The sequence below is a fragment of the Apus apus genome, chromosome 25 (genome assembly GCF_020740795.1).
Source record: "Apus apus isolate bApuApu2 chromosome 25, bApuApu2.pri.cur, whole genome shotgun sequence".
NCBI lineage: Eukaryota > Metazoa > Chordata > Aves > Apodiformes > Apodidae > Apus > Apus apus.
The window spans coordinates 1-19925 of NC_067306.1; the positions used below are offsets into that span (position 1 = coordinate 1).

A 19925-nucleotide genomic window follows, 5' to 3' on the forward strand; every position below is an offset into this window, starting at 1 on the left:
AAACCTGAGGCCTGTCTGCTTTTTGCATATGCCTTCTCACTACAGCTAGAAGATGAAATCCCAGTTATGCGAGGTGTATATGCACAAAACCGAGGTTTATTGTCAAGACTAAAAAGATCTGAAAAAGTGGAAAAACAAGCACAGACTGGATTGCCCGAGTGCTAGGATATCAGGGTGTGAAGGTATCGGGGTGCGAGGGGAACGAAACACACGGAACCTACACACCCACATGTCCCAACCACCCCTCCCGCACACCGCCCCCAAAAAAAAACAACAAAAGCCCAAACAAAACAAAAACAACACAACAAAGAAACCAAGCAACCAGAACCAACCAAACCCAGTCCCCGACCTGACTGATTTTTTTTATTTTTGTTTTTTTTTCCGTTCCGTGCCTCACCCCTGTCTCAGCAGATTGTCTCCTCAGAGCACGGAGTGCAGATGATCTGTAGCCCGGTGACAGTCGCAGGTGATGAATACCTGGGCAGAAAACACCAAATGGTGTGAGTTGGAAGGGACCTTAGACATCATCTAGTTCCAACCCCGCTGCCACCGGCAGGGACACCTCCTGCTAGACCAGGTTGTTCCAAGCCCCATCCAGCCTGGCCTTGCACGCTTCCAGGGATGGAGCATCCACAGGTTCTTTTGGCAACCTGGGCCAGTGTCTCACCACCCTCACAGTTAAGAATTTCTTCCTAATATCTCATATAAATCTACCCTCTTCCAGTTGGAAACTGCCACCCCCTCCTCCTATCGCTATGTGCCCTTATAAGAAGTCCCTCCCCAGCTTTCCTGCAGGCCCCACACTTTCACTATTAACACCAGCAGTTATGCGGCTGAATGCAATTACAAATTATGAGGTACTGGCTTTATGAAACTGAACTTAAGGTCAAAGATACATGTTGTAAGATTGTGGAAAAGTGCACCTACCGAGCAAATTCACCATTTCCACAGCAGTCAGGGTGAGAAAGTCATCTGCGTTTTTTCCTCCCATTCAGTTTATAAGGCGGAGAGCAAAGGCTTTTGTAACAGACTGCCTCTCCCAAGTCACAGACCTGGCATTGGAATTTCATATTGGCAATAAGCTCCAGAACAAGAGAAATCACTATATAGTGCAATGAAATAGAAATCTACGTAATGCTAGACTGAGAATCTAGCTTACAGCAGAGATAAATCATTAAAAAAGGTCACGTAGTGCAAGACTGAATCCCATTTACCAACAGATTTCTTATTTGTGAATGGAAGTACAACTAAACACATAATGCACGTAGGCAATATGTGAAACTATCGCCCAAACTTGCTAAATCATAATGCAGGAAACAATTTTGAATCATTTCCTAAAAAAAAAAAAAAAAAAAGCAGCAAAATAAATAAAAATAAAAAGAAGAAAAAGGAAAAAGAAATATGGCCATTAAGAGTCACAAAAGAAAAGACTAAGAAGAGTTGAGTTGAAAAGGAATTAAAAGCTCACACTGGATTTTGGATGGCTCTTCCCTCTCAGACTTTGCAGCAATGCTTCTCATGTCGGCAGGAAAACGTTGAGGGCTGCCCAGTGGTGGAGCTGAGTAGATCAGTTTAACTGAAGTTCAGGGTCTGGTAACACCAAAGAACTATCGATCCTAACATTAAAAAGAACCAAGTTATTTCAAAACCAGGCACACCGAGTACTGCAAATCACATCTCAAGTCAGTCTGTGATTAAGTCTCAAAATTAAACAGATTCAAAAGGAGAAACTGAAGCAGCTTTGACTGTTCCCTACTAAAACAAAACAAAACAAAACAAAACAAAACAAAACAAAACACCCCACAAAACCACAACAACAAGCTTAAACATTAAACCTCTCCCCCAAAGCCATTTTGCTAGAGATGTTTCAAAATACTTCCTACCTGCCTCTCATCCATTTCTTTGCATTGCTGAGGTTTCTTTTGACTTCCTTAAATCCTCACAGCCTACTGAGGTGAAGCACAGGACTGGAGTAGAAATGACAGCAGAATGTGGGAGCTCTCATTTTTTTCTGGACAAGCACAAGTCTAAAATAGTTAATATATCAGATAAGATAAATTTGAAGCTAGCACATCTTCCTGCAAAGTACAGCTTAGAAAAAAGTCACATTCACATTTTCCAGTGCCACCAATCTAAAAAAATACGTTTTTCTGAAGGAGAAAATGTGAAATATTCCCTTTCATCGTCAAAATCACTATACAATGCAATGCAATACTTCTCAAGCGGCTTATGAGATTTTGGTTCAATAAACCAATTCTATGAGAGCAAGCACACGACCTATTAAGGAATATTTCCAAACCAAACACAACAGGCTCCAGTTTTGTTGGACAATTTCAATCTCAAAATTACGGATTTACCTATTTCTGTTGTACAAATCAGAAATCTAGGCAACGCTAGCCTAATAATTTAGCTTCTACAGAGGTAGCTTATTAAAAAAGGTTACACAGTGCAAGCCGGAATCCCATTTACCATCACATTTTGTATCTGTGGAAGTAAGAACTAAACAGGTAACACCTGCAGGCAGCTGGTGAAACCATAGCCCAAACCTGCTGGACCACAATGCAGGGAAGAATTTGGAATCATTTCCTCAAAAAAGCAGCAGAAGCAACAGCAGAGAAAGATGAATAAAATAAATAAAGGGAAAAAAAAACAACAGGGGAAGAAGGGAGATCAAGGAGGGGGAGAAGGGAGATGTGAAACATTGACTATTTCATTGTGTATTTACACTAATTACTACTGCTTATTAAATTTTTAATACCTAAGATGTCTTGATAATAATATCACGCTTTTAAACATATTAATTAATTAATTGTACTTAACTATTAATAATTTTCATTTCCTACGTGAAACAGAACGGGGATGGAGACACAGGAGCACCTGCGATTCATGCTCCAATGGAAAATAAATACAAAACAAATCCAGGTGAATGCAGGGGAGTTGGAAAAGATGATCTTTAAACTCCCTTCTCATTCAAACCACCCTGTGATTCGAGGAAATACCAACTGACGATGGCGGCCCCGCCCCGCCCCCCCCCCCGCGCCGCGTGCCGCATCCCTCCCCCCCTCGCTTCTTGCGGCCGTGGCAGCTCGTGGCGGTGGGGGGGGGCGGCAGCGCGCGGCGGAGGCGGGGGGCGCAGAGGTCGGCGCCGGACCGTCCTTCCCCACACCCCTTACCGCCGCTTTTTCCCCGCTCTCCGCCGTTCCCACCCCACACCCCCTGCGGCTTGCCAGCGCTCCACCCCTTCGCGGCTTCTCCCCCGATGCAGAAACCGCCGGCGGCAGAACCCGGCCCGCCCCGGCCCCGCGCTCCCTCACCGACTCCTCACGCGTCCCACGGACCCTCGGCCGCCGACTTCCGCCTCGCACCGCGTGGCCGCACCGGCCCCGCCCCGCGCGGGAGCACGGCACCCGGCCGCGGCTCTTCCGGCCCCGCCCAGCCCGGCGTTCACCAATCCCCGGGCAGCACAGCACCGCCCCGGACACGCCCACGCAAGGCAGCCGAAGGGCGGTGCCACGCACCCGGTGGGCAGAGACGGCCCACGCCTACGAAGGGCAGGCGAGCAGCAAAGCCGCGCCCACCACCGTTCAAAGAGGGGAGCCACGCACGAAGGAGCGGCGGTGGCAGAGACAAAGCGGGGGGGGGGGGCTCGCAGCAACAAGGGGCGGGGCCACACAACGGGCCGGGGCGGGGCCGCGGGACAGGCGGGGGCGGGGTCACGCAGCAAGCGGGGGCGGGGTTACGCAGCAGGCGGGGCGGGGCCACGTAACAGGCGGGGGCGGGGCCACGCAGTCAGCGGGGGCGGGGTTGCGCAGCAGGCGGGGGCGGGGCCACGCAGCAAGCGGGGGCGGGGTTACGCAGCAGGCGGGGGCGGGGTTACGCAGCAGGCGGGGGCGGGGCCACGCAGTCAGCGGGGGCGGGGTTGTGCAGCATGCGGGGCGGGGCCACGTAACAGGCGGGGGCGGGGCCACGCAGTCAGCGGGGGCGGGGCCACGTAAGAGGCGGGGCCACGCAGCAAGCGGGGGCGGGGTTACGCAGCAGGCGGGGGCGGGGCCACGCAGTCAGCGGGGCGGGGTTGTGCAGCATGCGGGGCGGGGCCACGTAACAGGCGGGGGCGGGGCCACGCAGTCAGCGGGGGCGGGGCCACGCAGCAGGCGGGGGCGGGGCCACGTAACAGGCGGGGGCGGGGCCACGCAGCAAGCGGGGGCGGGGTTACGCAGCAGGCGGGGCGGGGCCACGCAGCAGGCGGGGGCGGGGCCACGTAAGAGGCAGGGGCGGGGCCACGCAGCAGGCGTGGGCGGGGTTACGCAGCAGGCGGGGGCGGGGCCACGCAGTCAGCGGGGGCGGGGTTACGCAGCAGGCGGGGGCGGGGTTACGCAGCAGGCGGGGGCGGGGCCACGTAAGAGGCAGGCGCGGGGCCACGCAGCAGGCGGGGGCGGGGTTACACAGCAGGCGGGGGCGGGGCCATGTAACGGGGGCGGGGCCACGCAGTCAGCGGGGGCGGGGTTGTGCAGCAAGCGGGGGCGGGGCCACGTAACAGGCGGGGGCGGGGCCACGCGGCAAGCCGGGGCGGGGCCACGCAACAGGCGGGGGCGGGGCCACGTAAGAGGCGGGGCGGGGGTACGCAGCAAGTGGGGGCGGGGTTACGCAACAGACGGGGGCGGGGGCACGTAAGAGGCGGGGGCGGGGTTGCGCAGCAGGCGGGGCGGGGCCACGTAACAGGCGGGGGCGGGGTTACGCAGCAGGCGGGGGTGGAGCCACGTTAGAGGCGGGGACAGGACCACGCAGCAAGTGGGGCGGAGCCACGCAGCAGGCGGGGGCAAAGCCAAGCAGCACTCGGCGTGGGGCGCTTCCCCGGCCTCTGCTCACTGTCCCCCTCCCTCACCGCTTTTCCCCACATCCAGGAACCGCCAGCGGCAGAGCCCGGCGCGGCTCGGCTCGGCTCCGCGCTCCCTCACCGATTCCTCATCCGTCCCACGGACCCTCGCACGGCATGGCCGCACTGGCCCCGCCCCGCGCGGGAGCACGGGACCCGGCCGCCGCTGGTTTGGTCACGCCCAGCCCGGCGTTCACCAATCCCCGGGCGGCGGAGCACCGCCCCGGCCACGCCCACGGAGGGAGGCCAAGGGGGCGGGGCCACGGCCACAGTGGGCGGAGGAAGAACACATACGGTGGGCGGGCGAAGGGCGAGACCACGCCCACGAAGGGCGAGGCTAGACGTCGCGTTACTGCGCATGCGTTGGCCCTGAGCTGCAGTACCGAACTCTCGACAACAGGTGCCAGCAGAGAGCAATGTAGACCTGCAGTACCAAATTTTGGCCACCAGGTGCCAGCAGAGAGCGCAATAAAAGCGCGTTCCTACACCTGCGGTGCTGCCCAGCTGCAGTACCGATGTTCGGACACAGGGTGGCAGCCACAAACTCAGCTGAAAGATATTACCCACAAACAAAACAACAAAAAAACCTACAAACAAAAAAAAGAAAACAAAAAATACCCCGCGGCAGTGCCCTATTAATTTTTCTTTTCTGAGCCTCAGCAGCGTCAGTGACCACCCAGTCCACCGGCTCGCGCAATAACTGCTCATGAAGCAGAGCAAGCACCGTCAGGACCGGAAAGCTGACATAGGGGATGCGGAGGCACGATTTACGTAGGATGTACGAGAGGCGGGGGGCTAAAGCAAGGAGTAGAGGAGACGGAGGGCGGGGACACGCACACGGGGGATGGACATTAAGCTGAGAAGCAGGACTACGGTAACGGGGCACGTGGCCGCAAGCACTGGAGGTTGGTGAGTCGTATGGAGGAGCACGAACTCGTTCGGGGGGGGCGCGAAAACACATTCGAGTGGTCAGAACCACGCACGAGCGGACGGGGCTACATGGAAGAGGCGGACACACGATAAAGAGGCTGAAGACGCGGGCGAGGAGGCGGAAACGTGCACGAAGGGGGTAAGCCATGTGAGACTGGGCCAAGCCACGTAAGAACGCCGGGGCGCCCATGAGAGGCGGGGCCAAGCGTGACGGGCGGGGACACGCACGGAAGGCGGGGACACGAACGGGTGGGCGAGGCTACGTTCCCCGGACCAGGTACGCCTGGATACATACGGGGGCTACGCCCGGGGGCGGGGCAACGCCCGGGGGTGCGCGAGTTGTGCCACGTCCCAAAAAGGCGGGTGATGGATGAGACCACGCCTACAGTGGGCGAGGCGAAACTTCGTGTTACTGCGCATGCGCCAATCGTCATGTACAATACCTATAGTGGACAGCAGAGGCCGCTCAAAAGTGCCTTCCTGCACCTGCGGTGTTGCTCGGCTGCAGTACCGAAATTCGACACACGGTGGCAGCCCAGAGCTTCCCGGGAAAACCACCACCAGAAAACAAAAACCCTATTATTTTTTTCTTTTCTGAGCATCGGACTAAGAGACACAGCGCGGCCTTACTGACCACCATGTGTCTCTTGTAAGCCTCTTGGTGGCTGTGATGGGACAAGACTGCAGAGTTAAGGGCAGAGTTGATGGTACAGCAGCACATGAAGGAGCCCTTGTACATCTGCCAAGGGCACCAGTCTCACAATATATTCACTACGGACAAGCCAGAGATCTTAAAAGCACGGTGAAAAGTGCATACTCGTGGAGGAGTGGGAACCTCAAAAACTGTTGGCAGGACAACACATGAAAGTTTCTAGGGAACATGTTTGGAGCACATGGGTCTGGGTGACTGTCTTATGCAACTTTTTTAGGTTCATGTAGATTCAGTGACACTGGTATCTTAGAAATGTGCTTTTAATATGCAGTGTTGTTAGTTTTGCAAAATGTAGTGAAAGGAGATTAACATCATACTGTTAAAATGCAAGGAATCAGACTGGTGCACCACAAAGTCCTGTTGAAGGGCATAATACACAGCAAAGATTACACCTCAACAGGCAATGGAAAACACAAACTAGTTTCAGCTAACATGCACCTGTACAATATTCTTTTTTTTTTTTTTTTTGTCAAATACTTATAAAGCATAGGCGCTTTCAGAATCACCTTTCTGCATTTTCTTATTAACACCCATCTGAAAAATCCTGTATATTTAAGTCTCCTGAAATACATGCAAAGTCCTCTAGCAGTTAAGATTTCTTCTTCCAGACTTGATGCTCAGGAAGCCTTTACCTGGTTTGGAACAAAGGTGGTCATAAATGCTCAAAGGATGATTATCTGCAGCTCAGCTACCTGGTAATTCAGCTTCTTCCTCTTAGTGCACTTTTTAGACCTGCTATGTTGGTGGTATCCCATCAGGTGGCATTTGCAAGGACGTCTTGTAGAAAGTAAGCCTCTCAATAGTCCTTTTTAAAAATCATATACAGTTGTTTTCATATAGACAAAAAAAAAGGCTCTAGTTTTGCACTGGGTAGTCATGCAGCTGTGTTCACAGGTTGCTCAGTATGTGTCCTGTGTAAATAGGAAGAGATCAGGGAAGTGGGCATAAGATGCAGATGAGCTCATGCACAGGGTAATACCTGTGCAAGGCAACTTGGAGGCACTGGGAAATGTGGGATGGACATTAAAAAGAAAAAAAACGAAACCCAGCCACTACCATATCTACAACTTACATAACTGGCCTAGTTTTAGTGCCTAATTGGAAAGGATTTGCAGCTAATGATCCTGAGTGAGGGGGACTTGATCTTAAAGGTCTTTTCCAGCCTTGGTGATTCTGGGTAATTCTGTGTGTGTGACACGTTTTGCTCAACAGTCACTCAAACTTTTGAGTAACTAACATGGTGTAACAATTCTCCAAAGGACATACCTCCCAGCTCTCTGAAGTAGCTTGTTCTGTAGGCATACTGGTTCCTGAAAAGTACCTTGCTGACATGTCTTAACTCTAGCCACAACATTTATGGCCAAAGGATAAAAATTCCAGCTGTGTGTTAGGTTAGTGTCCTAGCACTCCTTGAATGATTTGAAAGTGTGGGATGCCCTGTGAAACTTCAATGTACAAAATGCACAACTTAAAAGCAACTCCAGTCTTTTACTGATCCATTTAGTCTGAATACTCACTTTTAAGTGGCAGCTGCTGTTCAAGATTTTGATTCAGGAACGCAGTGTCAGCTTCTCACTTGGTTTAGTTTTTCTCATACAGTCTTTATGTATTACCTCCTAGGTATACCAGCAGTTTTCAAGTGAATTTGACATATTTCCTTTTCTAATCCATATATTCACAAAGCATTTTTATACAGTATTTCTCCTAAACAGATGACAACAAGCTATGACCTAACCCAACTGACTGGCACCCAAAACGAATCCTTGTTTAGTTTCTCTAACACAGTTTTCAGCTGACTACATGCGCTCTGGAGATCTTCCTTCACCAGTACAGTGTCGATTAAATGGCCATACTGCTCTTCAATGAATGCTGCTGAATTAAGAATTTCCTGCTGTTCTTCATCCTGCTGATCAACATGAGAAGATGGTATGAAATTTATAGCATGTCTCTTTAATTAATAGCATTTTAAAGTACAGTAGCACAATAAGTCATTACTTTGAAAAGAGCTGCTACCGGTAGGAAAGGGTATCTAAGATAATACAAGTGAGATCAAGGAGCTGTATACCACTGCTGAAATTTGGTAGGCTATTTCAAAAATGCAAGGGGTGACAAGGAGGAAGAAAAAAAAAAAAACCAGAACAAAAAAACAGAACATGTTACAGTAGGGACATAAGTTGGTGACACTGCATTTTACAAGGTTAAGAGTTGTTGCCTAACCTAACATCTGGAAATCGTTCTCCTCAAAAGTTCAAAAGGAATGCTGGACCCACTCTCCCCAGGTTCAGTAATTTTAAGAGATTACATGAAAACTTTCCAAGTGAACTAAGTTCTGTTACATACAAATTTAAAGTTCACTCTCAGTGAACTCAGTTTCCCCGGCCCCCAGTCACTGTCCCCCTCCCTCGTCGCTTTTCCCCATATCCAGGAACCGCCAGCGGCAGAACCCGGCGCGGCTCGGCTCGGCTCCGCGCTCCCTCACCGATTCCTCATCTGTCCCACGGACCCTCGCACCGCGTGGCCGCACTGGCCCCGCCCCGCGCGGGAGCACGGGACCCGGCCGCCGCTCTTCTGGCTCCGCTCAGCCCGGCATTCACCAATCCCCGGGCAGCAGAGGCACCTCAGCATTTCTATTCCCATTTACACACCACCGATTTGCAGCTGGTCTAGGTTTGGTCCTTTTAAGACCATCTACATGCTGGATATTTTGTGTACCTGATTAACAGCCTAGGTGGGTGTCTCTCTGGAAGTACCAGGAATAGGTGGCTACCCTCTCCATTTGATGGGACTGCTCATCAGAAATATAAAATGATTTTTAATATATCTTCATTCAGTAGCAGCTTTCCCTGCTGCAGCCTTGAGTGGTGATCATTGATCCACATGGAAGGGGTGCGAGTTTTAAGGGAGTCAAAAATCTCACCCTAAAATTCCAGTTGAATGGTTGTATGTGCACAAGATGTACTTGGTGCCTCACTCCGACTCTCGCTGTCATGGAAGAGGAGCTCTTCCATATCATAGAAATGCTAGCTCAAGTACTACTTTCATGTCTAAAAAGAAAAGACTGAAGTAAGAATACTTACAAGGGGGGGTGAGGTTTCTTCTGATATGGGAGATTTTAGGACATGTTTTTTCTTTTCTGCAATGAGAGGCTTCACAAAGATAACATATGGCTTAAACTCAGGAGTCCTCAAGTGCTTTACTGCCTGTAAGCAGACATTTTTTGTTATACCGTTTTTTAATTATTTTGTTGTTGTTGTTGTTATAGGTCAATGATCTGCTCAAGCTGGGTTTAACAGTTTTATACACACTATGGTGTGAAGTTCTGCTTACTATCTATCTGACCACAGTAATCTTTTACTCTTCAAAATAAATGTTAATGTCAGTGTCCCAGCTAGCTTCCAAGGGCACATGAGCTTCCTGGAGCATGGTCTAGCTGCACATCTGCCTTGCTATGCATTATGATATCAGGAACAAGGACATGGCAAAAGACACTGAGAAACGTATTTTTTAAAATTGACATGACAGGCAAGTTATAGTTTGCAAACACTCGAAATTTTAAACCTGGAATTCATCTGAGGTAGTACTACATGTCTTTTCCTAGCTCAGCTACAAAATCAGAATGAAAATTTCAAATATTAACTCCCAGTATTGCAGGTATTAAGAACAGGTATACTGGCACTGGTTACAAGAGGAAGAAATAAGAATGAAAAGCCTGTCCATGCTCTAAGTATTCTCTCTAGGACAGTGATACACATTGCTCACATAGCAAAGGAAAAATCCCACTGTGAGAACTGATAAAGTGTCAGCCAGGCTCTATCAACTAGATGTCTAGAAAATGTAAATACTGCATTGCTTTCTAAAGAGCTCTATTCTGCTTAGCTAGCAACCAGACCACCTCATAGAAACACGAGTTCTAAGAACATTATTGTTCTTTGCAAAGCAAGTAGCCACAAATGGTGAACAACATCAGGTAGTTAGGCTGGTGGCCGAGAAAGAAATACTTGCTTTGTTTAAAATAAACTGCGGAACTTACTTCAGGTACCACATCCACCAGACAAACCTTCTTTTTAGCCATCACAGATCGGATTGCCTCAAGACTGGTACCATACAGGTTTTCTTTGTATTCTCCATGTTCCACAAATCTAAAAAGTCAATACATTTTTAAATACCATCCACAAAAAATATTTAACTTACAACATTTCACAGCTGTTTCCCAAAGTCACAGAAGTCAAATGCAGAGGGCGAGCACGGAAAGGGTTTAATTTTTCTGATTATTTTTTCCCTTCTGGTTGCTTAGTAGCAATAATCTTCTTCACATGTCACTAACAGCCAATCACTACTACTGACAAATAGGGGAAGAAGCTGTATCAATTCAGTTGACTGATGTTCAAGCCTAATAGAAGAAAGAGGGTGTTTTTCACAGAAAATAGAACAAAGTTGTCAAGGAAATGGTCTCCAATTGTTCCATCTTCTGAGAGACAAGCCGAAAATCTGGACTTTCAGGAAACACACTTAATCTTATAGAAAGTCCTTTATATCCACGATTTCAATCTACAATACATTTTAAATTGGACTCATATTAAATAGAGAATAATACTGAATATCTGTTACTTCATTAGATTCAATACTGACCAATCACACTACTTACACTACACAGGCTTAAATTCTAACTTAAGATCCTATTGCTAGTCCTATGTTCTTTCTAAGTCGTTTCTTACTAAATTTCAGAGTTAAGACTAACAGTCCAGACTGAATAAAGAGCTTTTTACTAGGAAAATGGAACCTAATGCTGCTAGTCTAACTTTACACCTGATTTTGGTATTTTTATTATGTAAGATTTAATTAGCAGTATTATAAAAATACAGCAAATTATGCCAGTATTTTAAAATTAACTCACTTGTTTTGCTGTACATCTGTCTCAAATGATTGCTTAGAAACAAAATTGTATTCTACTCCCTCTTTCTCATGACTTTTCTTTGACCTGGTTGTATCTAGAAGAGAATGGAAGCAAGACACAGGAGACGGATCAGCCTTTGCAAGCAACTATATTTTGTCTGTTTAGGTCCAATCACATTTTCATTACTTCAAAAAAAAAAAAAAGCAGTTACGCACTGGCAAATTCAAATTAATATAAAATATAAGTTAACACAAAATATAAATCAAAACACTGTAATTGTGTTTTAAACTCAAAAATTTTAAGACCAAAAATGAAGTTGTTTTGCTCCCAAGCATGCTTTAACTAACACAAAAATTAGAAAGCATACTCATTACACCTGGTAGAAACAGCTTTCTGTGGAAAACAGTATCTCTTAACTGTTTGAAATATTCGGCTCATTTTCTTTGTAACGTACGAAATAAAAATAGGAAATATATAAAGTCTAATTGTGCTGCTTCTGAATTTCGAGTAAGAATATCCCCAGCTTTTCCCATGCTACTGTGAAACTTACACGATTATGTGTGTCACTTACTTTTGATGTTGTAATTTATTTTAATAATAGTGATTACTATTATTAAATTGAAGTAAAATTTACCATATGAGTTCTACTGCTAACTAATTTAGTATCTGCCTGAAAGATCTTTATCGAACATCTTACCAGTGCTCTCAATGTTAATTTTTCTGATTGCTAAAGTAGCTTGTGGGGGAATACAAATATTGGTGGGTTTTGGTTTGTTGTTTTTTTTTTTCAATAATCCAGCAAAAGAATTTCATGTAACTCTAACCACAAAGCCATACAACAGAATCACTAGTTTTTCTGTCACTGAGAATGGCTTGTGTGAACAGCCTAGATATACTAATCAACAATTTAAAATCTTCTAAAATTTTTTACTTGGTTTATTGCTGTCTACTTTTTTTTTTTTTAATATACTTTAGCTGGTATGATACTCTGAAGAAAAGTAATCCTTTTTTAAACACATGTAATAAGCTACTAGTTTTTCACAGTAGTTCTTTTTGCAATTTACAATTTTACTTTTTCTTCCTATAGTCAGTTTCTCATTTTTTAATAGACATGGAGCAAACGCAATCTGTGCATTTGGGAAAACACAAAAAAAAAAAAATCAACTGAGCTGACAGAATTTCAAAATGTATATATGCCAAGTTGTTTAGCAATCTATTCTGCTATTAAGGGAAAATACAGCATTCATCAATGCACCTTGCACTACACTATTAGACAGCATTTATGGAATAAAGTGTCAACACACAGAAGTTAATAAATTCTACTCACGTGGAACTGCAACACCATACTCCTGTGGGTTCTCTGACACAACCTTCTGCTTGAGCTCACTTAATTTGGCCCCCAAAGAACCTAACAAAAAAGAACTGACTGACAGATTTTTCTGTGGAATGAAATACTGCAAGGAGAATAAATACCAATTTCACACAAAAAATATGACACAGGAGTGTGCTTGAAGAAACCTCTACATGAGACACCTCATGACCCACCACATGCTGCTTCAAAGAACATTCTCAGGAACAAACTGAATTATTGAACTGCTTTGGACAAACATTTGTCACAGACTAAGTTAGAAAATCTGTAAGCCCAGCAGTCAGTTTTATGAGATACCCTGGATTTACATGACATCCTGAGAAACTGGCTTAACATGAAACTGCTAAGCACACTGAATTCAAATTGCATGTGAAAATTGTGTAGATAATTGTAGTATCTACCTTTTCATCTAATGTTCTGGTAGCATAAGTATGTACATGTTTGAGTGAGAACTAATGGAAAGTCAATCAGAAAAACCGTAAATGTTCCTGCATCTTTATTTTTACAATCATTTGGTAGGTTTGGTTGGGTTTTGGAGGTTCTTTTGTTTATTTTTGCATTTTTTTTATGTCATCTAAAAGAAAATAACAACTTCTGACAAAACCCAGAAAAAACCTTTAAAAAAACCCCATCAGAACCACGAAAACCAAAATCAAACACCTAAAGGAAGTCTCTTGGAGCATAGGTGATAAGGGAAGAGGGAAAATAGGTAGAAAATTTTGAACCATTTGAGTATCTTACCAATCAAAACCACCAGCCTTTGCTGGTCACCAGGCTGCTGCTGATATTTCGTGACTTCTTCGTATGTTAGGAACTCTGCTGCATCTCTCTGCATTGCTTGCTTTCCCTCATTCAGATTGTTCTCCTTCTCTTTACGACTTAATCTAAAGCTCCTGCGTAAACCAGCTGTCGAGGAAAACAAAAGCTATATTAAACCATGTCTCCACTTAACTAAATTTTCAAGCTTGTTCAGCTAGAAGTTACTCTGTATTTGAATACAAGTTATTCTCATGATTTTTTATAATACAATCAGAGCACATATGTTAATCTTACAGCTGAACAATTTGCCTATCAGGTAGGAAACCAACCACCCAATCTAGAACAGAACTCCTCTCATATCACCTTGAGCTGCCAAGTGTTGGCTATGCCGAAGTCCAATCATGCCAATGCGTGGAGATAAACTAGTTTATTAGTATATAGGAAATCAGTGTAAGTAAGCTAGGTTTTGGTTTTAAACGTGGGAGATTTTTTTTGAGGGGTGTTTGGGTTTGTCGGGTTTTTTTTGAGGAGGGAAGGGGGTGTTAGGAAAGAGGAAAGGAATTGTTGTTTCTCACCTATGTATTGTCCATTGAAGTATCCTTCACAGTCACAGTCTTCTGTAAATGAAAAAGCAGGGGAAGAGGAGGAAGGTGTAAGGGCACAGGCAAAAGGAGAGTGAGAGGGCAAGAGGGAGATACCTTAGTGCCTGCGATACAAGATCACTGATGAGGAAAGGAGAAGTTTTATATCTTGCATTGTATGCACACACTTTTCTACGACAAATATTAGTAATACAAAAAAAAAAAATTGCCTTGGCTAGTGGTTTAATTTTTTTAAATCCTTTATGTCAAAATTGCACAAGAGAATTTTACATCTCAGTATTTATGGTTCCCAGAATTTATGCTCTTCAGCATTCATTACTTTAATCAGTGCTGCTGCTAAAAGTATAATATTCATACGTCAGAAAAAACAGGACTCACAAACACAAAGTTCTTTTTTTAATGTATGACTTTATAAATGGGTGTGATTATGTAAGAATATTGCTGCTTCTGACATTTCAGTATCATTTGGGCTGGAAAAAAGGGAATCAGAGATGACTGGATTATGAGCTCTAAACACCTTCATTTTTGAGTTAGTTATAATTGCTTATTCTTTATTAGAAAGGTAAAGATTTGATGCTTTTGTCACATGCATGCACGTAAAATAATTTGCAAGTTTACGTTAAAAAAGCCAACCCACCCCTCCTCAAACTACAACCACCTCCAAGGCCTCTAAAAGTACGTAAAATAAAATCATGATACTTAGCTGCATAACACTATACTACAATCCTAAAACAAATCCAGAGTTCTCATACCTCCTGAAAGAGGGCTATCTGGCTCGTTAAAAGTGGCATGGTTCTGGAACAAGCCCAACCATAAGCAAAAATATATGCAGCTTAAACTTTAAACAAAATGTACTAATCTAAGAAAGAGCTTTGGTTTTTAATGAATAGTTGCATGCAGGTGTGTAACCAAGCAATGCCAGGGTATACTCATAAACATTATGCCTGCATTAACAGAAGATACTAGTAGCAATATGCACCTATCCCAGCTAGGATAGGTGTATATTGCTATTTTCTGTTGCTGAAAATAGGCTTTAATTTCACACTCGTGCTTTGATAGGCTATACTAGTCAGGGCTGGCCAATTATAGAATGTGATTAGTACTTTCATGGAAGTTAATGGAATACCAATACTTGGAGTATTGTTCTCAAGAAGCATGTGTATTGGGAAAAAAAAAAAACAAACACGCCAAAAAGCCAAAACACAACAACAAAAAACACAGCATGCAGAATTCAACCAAAAACTCCTGATATTTGGAAAGGAAGGACATCTACACTGCATGAGCCAAACACAATTGTTTATAATGAAAATAACACAGTAAACAGTCCAAATGGATAGTGAAGAAAAATCAGTCTGGATTGACAGAGGTGCTCTAAAATGTTAAACCCAAATATTTATTTCTTTCTTAAAAAATACCAGCTACAGAGACTGCATTTAACTTGCAAATCTTTCAACCTCATTCAGAAACCTACAGAACATGAAAATGCATTGCAGAAGACACCAATTTTGTCAAATTGAGAATAAATTTGGAAGTTATCATTACTTAAGCCATCAATCGAAATTAAATTAGTGTAAATAATAACTTGGGAAGAAACTGCTGCAGGAACAAGCTGTATCTACCATTCCCTTTGCTTGAGGGCTTAGCAAGTATTTTAGGAAATGCATTGGTTGTTTATACTCAGACAGAAAATGAGTTAAGAGAGTGCCTACCTTTATCAGAAGACTGATCATCTGTAGTTAGCATGAAAGGCAGAGTTGGTATGATATTAAAAGTCTGGCAAATGACTGAGTAAAATTAGAGGGAATGGAAAGGAAGATTCTTCTGGCCCAATTTGCTTATCAGGCTTTCCCATCTTAAAAAAATAATGCAGTAACATACCCTTATCAACTGATTACATACTTTTTGGGTAAAATTTAGTATTATAAATGGTAAATAAAAATGTCTTGAGAACATCTGAGAAAAAGCCTAAGTAGCAATCCTCATTACGTGCCTCCTAGCATTGAATGTAATGGAAACTAACTTGGAAAAACTTATTTAAATCAGTAATACTGTTTTATAATTCCGTTGAGCATCTTCCCTCCATTTTGTAGCATAAGAATACCTGTATCTCTTCATGAGATGTGCCATGCACCACAAGTTAGAAGTTCACTTATACCACTGAAGATGGACAATTCCCAGATGCCTAGTCTACATGAGAGTGGCACTCTTAGAATAATGTCTGGCTTCACAAAGTCACGGGGCTGCCCCACACATCAGTAATAGCTGTGCTGAACTGCCAAAGAGCAACGGGAACATTATATTCTGGGATACTACAGAACGCCTTCTGCCTTTCATCACTGACTAGCACTTTCATCACAAGTAGCAGTTTTTGTGTGAGTAATTCACTGACAGAGGCTTCAGAGCTGTAAAAAAAAAAAAAAAAAAAAAAAAAAAAAGGCACTTTAAAGTCTACTTAGGACCAGCTCTGTAGTGCCAAACCTGAAATGCAGATGGCATTGCCAGCTCCAGTTGTTTTTATCCTCCTTAAAGCTACAGTTTAGTTTCATACAAGCTTAAGATTAATTTCATGCACTTAGGTAAGAATTTCAAGAAGTGTATGTTGGGTTACTCTTGCAGCTACCAAGTTTCAAACCATAGAAAAAATGTCTACACTTGTAAATTTTAAAGCATTTAAACAATACATAAGAGCTCATGTTCTTGAAGGTAGGAAGAGAGGGCTGTCATATTTTTTGAAAACAACAGGCACTAGCAACACTGCATAAAGCTCAAACCCAAATCCTCTTGTGTGGCAGCTTGTATCCACAGAAATCAATCAACGACATATTACACAAAATATACTCAAACACATCATTACAGAAATAATAGAAAAATACTGAGAGGTAGCTATCAACTAAGACATCACTAAAGGAACAGAACAGACTCACATAAAGGTTTCTTCACAGTTCTGGGATTCTGCAGAGTGCCTATTGTTCTTCTGTAAGTCAGTCGTCTAAATAGAAAAGAACTATTTTTAACCATGTAATCTCAGAATTATGAAGAATTTATAGCATGTTATATATATAACATTGAAAATAAAAAAATGAAATTGTGCTTTTTCTTGAAAATTAGACAATGTCTCTAATTCAACATTTTAAAAGACTTTTTCTTTAAAACTATGTCCCAGATTGCTCCTGGTAAGTGACTGAGAGAGAAGATTCTAAAACATTCTAGGCTTTTATACATCAGAGCACAGAAATCAATAGCACATTACTTTTATAAATGTTATTTTTTCTATTTTCCTTTCCCTACCCAATATTTTTTGCAAGATTAAGAAAACAAAACCAATTATAATTCTGCTGAGAATCCAACTTCTATTTGCTATTTTTATAAAGGATGGGCAAAATTCCTGTCTGCCACAATCCTAAAACTAACCTGAAACAGAACTCAAAAGGAGATTCTTTGTCCAGAATTATCACTGCAGCTATGCATACTCAGAAATTATCCATTGCCTTCCAGATAACTTTGGACTTTTCTGTTATTTACTAGTAAACAAACCACAATACCCAGTTTGTGTGAAAATGTAAGAACAGTGTTAAAATCATGAACCAGAGCTCAACTCCTAATCTCCCCGTCTTGAATTTGCTCAAAAAAACCCACATCCCCCTACCCCAAAAATCCAACACAAAAAAACCCCACAACAATAGTTGGGATACAAATCTGTGAAATACAGTGTCTGCGTATGCCAAGAGAGTCAAGAGACTAGATCTTTCATATGTCATTTCATGTGCTTCTGTCTTCATGCTACAAAGCAAAAGTCAATGGCAAACTAGCCAAGGAAAGCTAAGAAGTTTATCATATAATTGGAGAAGATGGAGCTTTTAGCACTTTCTTCTAAGCATCTGATATTCACCCTGGCATGCTTCTGCCCTTAATTGCCTGTGAAAAAATGTGTAACACTGAAAAAAATATATATAATCTTCATTGGCAAACCTTTCTTGGAACTGTTTTGAGGGGATCAAGCCTGCTCTGAGGTTCGTATCTCCAACACGCTTTGCTTGCCACCATGTGGGATCATCTTGACTTACAACTTCTAGGATGTGTCGTCTCTTAAATGGCAGTCCAGCCTCCTGGCAAGGAATGGCTCTGTCTTCTTTGGGATTATAGCAGAAAAGTGCCCTCATAAACACCTTTAAAAGAAAGGAAAACATCCTTAATTCTTGTCTTATTTGGAATTTCAAAGTACCTTTAAAAGGCTTCCCCAGTGCTTACACTGCTAACTACATGCACTCTTCATCTCTCCTTCTCACTTACTCATTGTTAGAAATGAAATGTAGTATTGTTTTTGCATCTTAAGTGTTAAAAGCATATTGTTGGGTTGGGTTTTTTTATATATACCCTAGTGTTAGGAATATAAGTTTAAGAGAGAAGTGAGATATCTGCACATTCCAATGACACCTGGGGTGGTTTACGGTCCAAGAAACTAAGGGACTTAATTGGGCTCCATCTGGGGGATCCAAACATGAAGAAGGATTTATGGCCCAAGATTAAGACTGAACAAAGCCACTTCTATCTTGCTCCTTGGAGCACAATGACTCCAATAGGTATAGATCACTTTAGTGATTGGGAAGACAGCCAAGGGGGTAAGAAAGGTCAGATATACCTTAAAAGATAAAAAGTAAACTGCTAAAATGGAATGTGTAAACAGGGGCAGAAAACTTATAGGATAATTAGAAGCGTCAGATAGGCTGTAAACCCTGGACTATCCAGCCAGTGGGGAAACAGGGGAGGGAACTTCGCGTTGGGAATAGTGAATATAAACAGTTATTCACCTTAGTATGGGTGTGCCTACTTGTTATGTCACCCATTCTTGCAAGAGTGTAAATAAACTGTGCTTCGCTGAAGGATCTGTTCGGGCCTATTAATTGGCATGACAAACGTTTCTCACACTCATTTATGTAGAAAAGTAAACTAACTTTCAAGCACCTACCCAGTCATTATGTATTGGCATTGGGGAACACGGGACTCACAGTTCACAGTCTACGCAAGTACAAAATGCAACAAACAAAGGAAAAAATTTAAGGGAGAGAGAAAGCAATAAAAAGGGATTGATGGCAAAGTTGCCTAGTTATAAAGGCTGTTCCTAAAATGTGCCTTTAATGCATCAAAATCTACTGTTCATCTTTGGTTTGTATCTTACCACTACTTAACGCAGCACAGTAGAACTACTTCTAAGCGATTTGCAGGGCTTCAAGGAAAAATGCAGCAATTGAGAGCACAAAAGCAGAAACAAAGATCTACAGAGGAATCCTGTTAGGTACCAGTTGATCAGCAAGTCAGTGTGGATCAAGGAAGGAAATTAAGCAAAGAGGCATGCTGATGTTTGCAGTGGGCTAATGGGGAATGCAGCTATGTTTGCAAATACATCTGTTTTGAGTCAAGCGAGTTGCAAAATGCCCAGAGATAATGGACAGATAGCAGCTGTCGTGGTAAGAGGAGACTGGCAGGAACACCCATTTTAATTACGCAAAAAAATAGAGGCTAGATTTCTAAAATACTATGAAAGAACTCGTGCCAAGAAGAGGAAGAAGAAAAAAGTCATTAAGTAATTCTACTGAATAAAAGGGCATTGCATTTTACAACAAGAAACTGCTCTACTATCTCGTGCTTCAGTGTTTCACTAAGTTGCGTACCTTGCTGTCTTTCAGACGATCTTCTTCTTTGATGGCCGGAATTATTTTTAATGTTATTGATCCCTGAGACTGAGCCTGACAAAGACAGAAAGGTTTTTTACTTTGAAAGCAGAATAA

At 43.7% G+C, this 19925-nt stretch overlaps 1 protein-coding gene and 1 long non-coding RNA gene across 7 annotated transcripts in view; both read right to left on the reverse strand.

The window, feature by feature from the left end:
• Nucleotides 1-269: 269 nt before the first annotated feature.
• Nucleotides 270-3466, reverse strand: LOC127394525 (uncharacterized). The gene is made up of 5 exons (XR_007891645.1): nt 3315-3466; nt 1884-2027; nt 1469-1616; nt 928-1052; nt 270-477 (listed from the first exon to the last, which is right to left on the reverse strand). It is a non-coding gene; the product is annotated as an uncharacterized LOC127394525 (long non-coding RNA).
• Nucleotides 3467-6759: 3293 nt separating this feature from the next.
• Nucleotides 6760-19925, reverse strand: part of MPP3 (MAGUK p55 scaffold protein 3) — a 32971-nt gene continuing 19805 nt past the window's right edge. For 5 of the 6 annotated variants that reach the window (XM_051640532.1, XM_051640530.1, XM_051640529.1 and 2 more), the window contains 11 exons: nt 19809-19883; nt 18109-18305; nt 17064-17128; nt 15849-15869; nt 14113-14154; nt 13520-13684; nt 12737-12817; nt 11410-11503; nt 10546-10654; nt 9593-9715; nt 6760-8421 (listed from right to left, as the gene is read on the reverse strand). In XM_051640532.1, the coding sequence (XP_051496492.1) occupies nt 8239-8421; nt 9593-9715; nt 10546-10654; nt 11410-11503; nt 12737-12817; nt 13520-13684; nt 14113-14154; nt 15849-15869; nt 17064-17128; nt 18109-18305; nt 19809-19883 (1155 nt within the window). In that variant the 3' untranslated portion in view covers nt 6760-8238. The remainder of the gene's footprint in view (nt 8422-9592; nt 9716-10545; nt 10655-11409; nt 11504-12736; nt 12818-13519; nt 13685-14112; nt 14155-15848; nt 15870-17063; nt 17129-18108; nt 18306-19808; nt 19884-19925) is intronic. The other variant, XM_051640528.1, reaches the window with a different exon arrangement.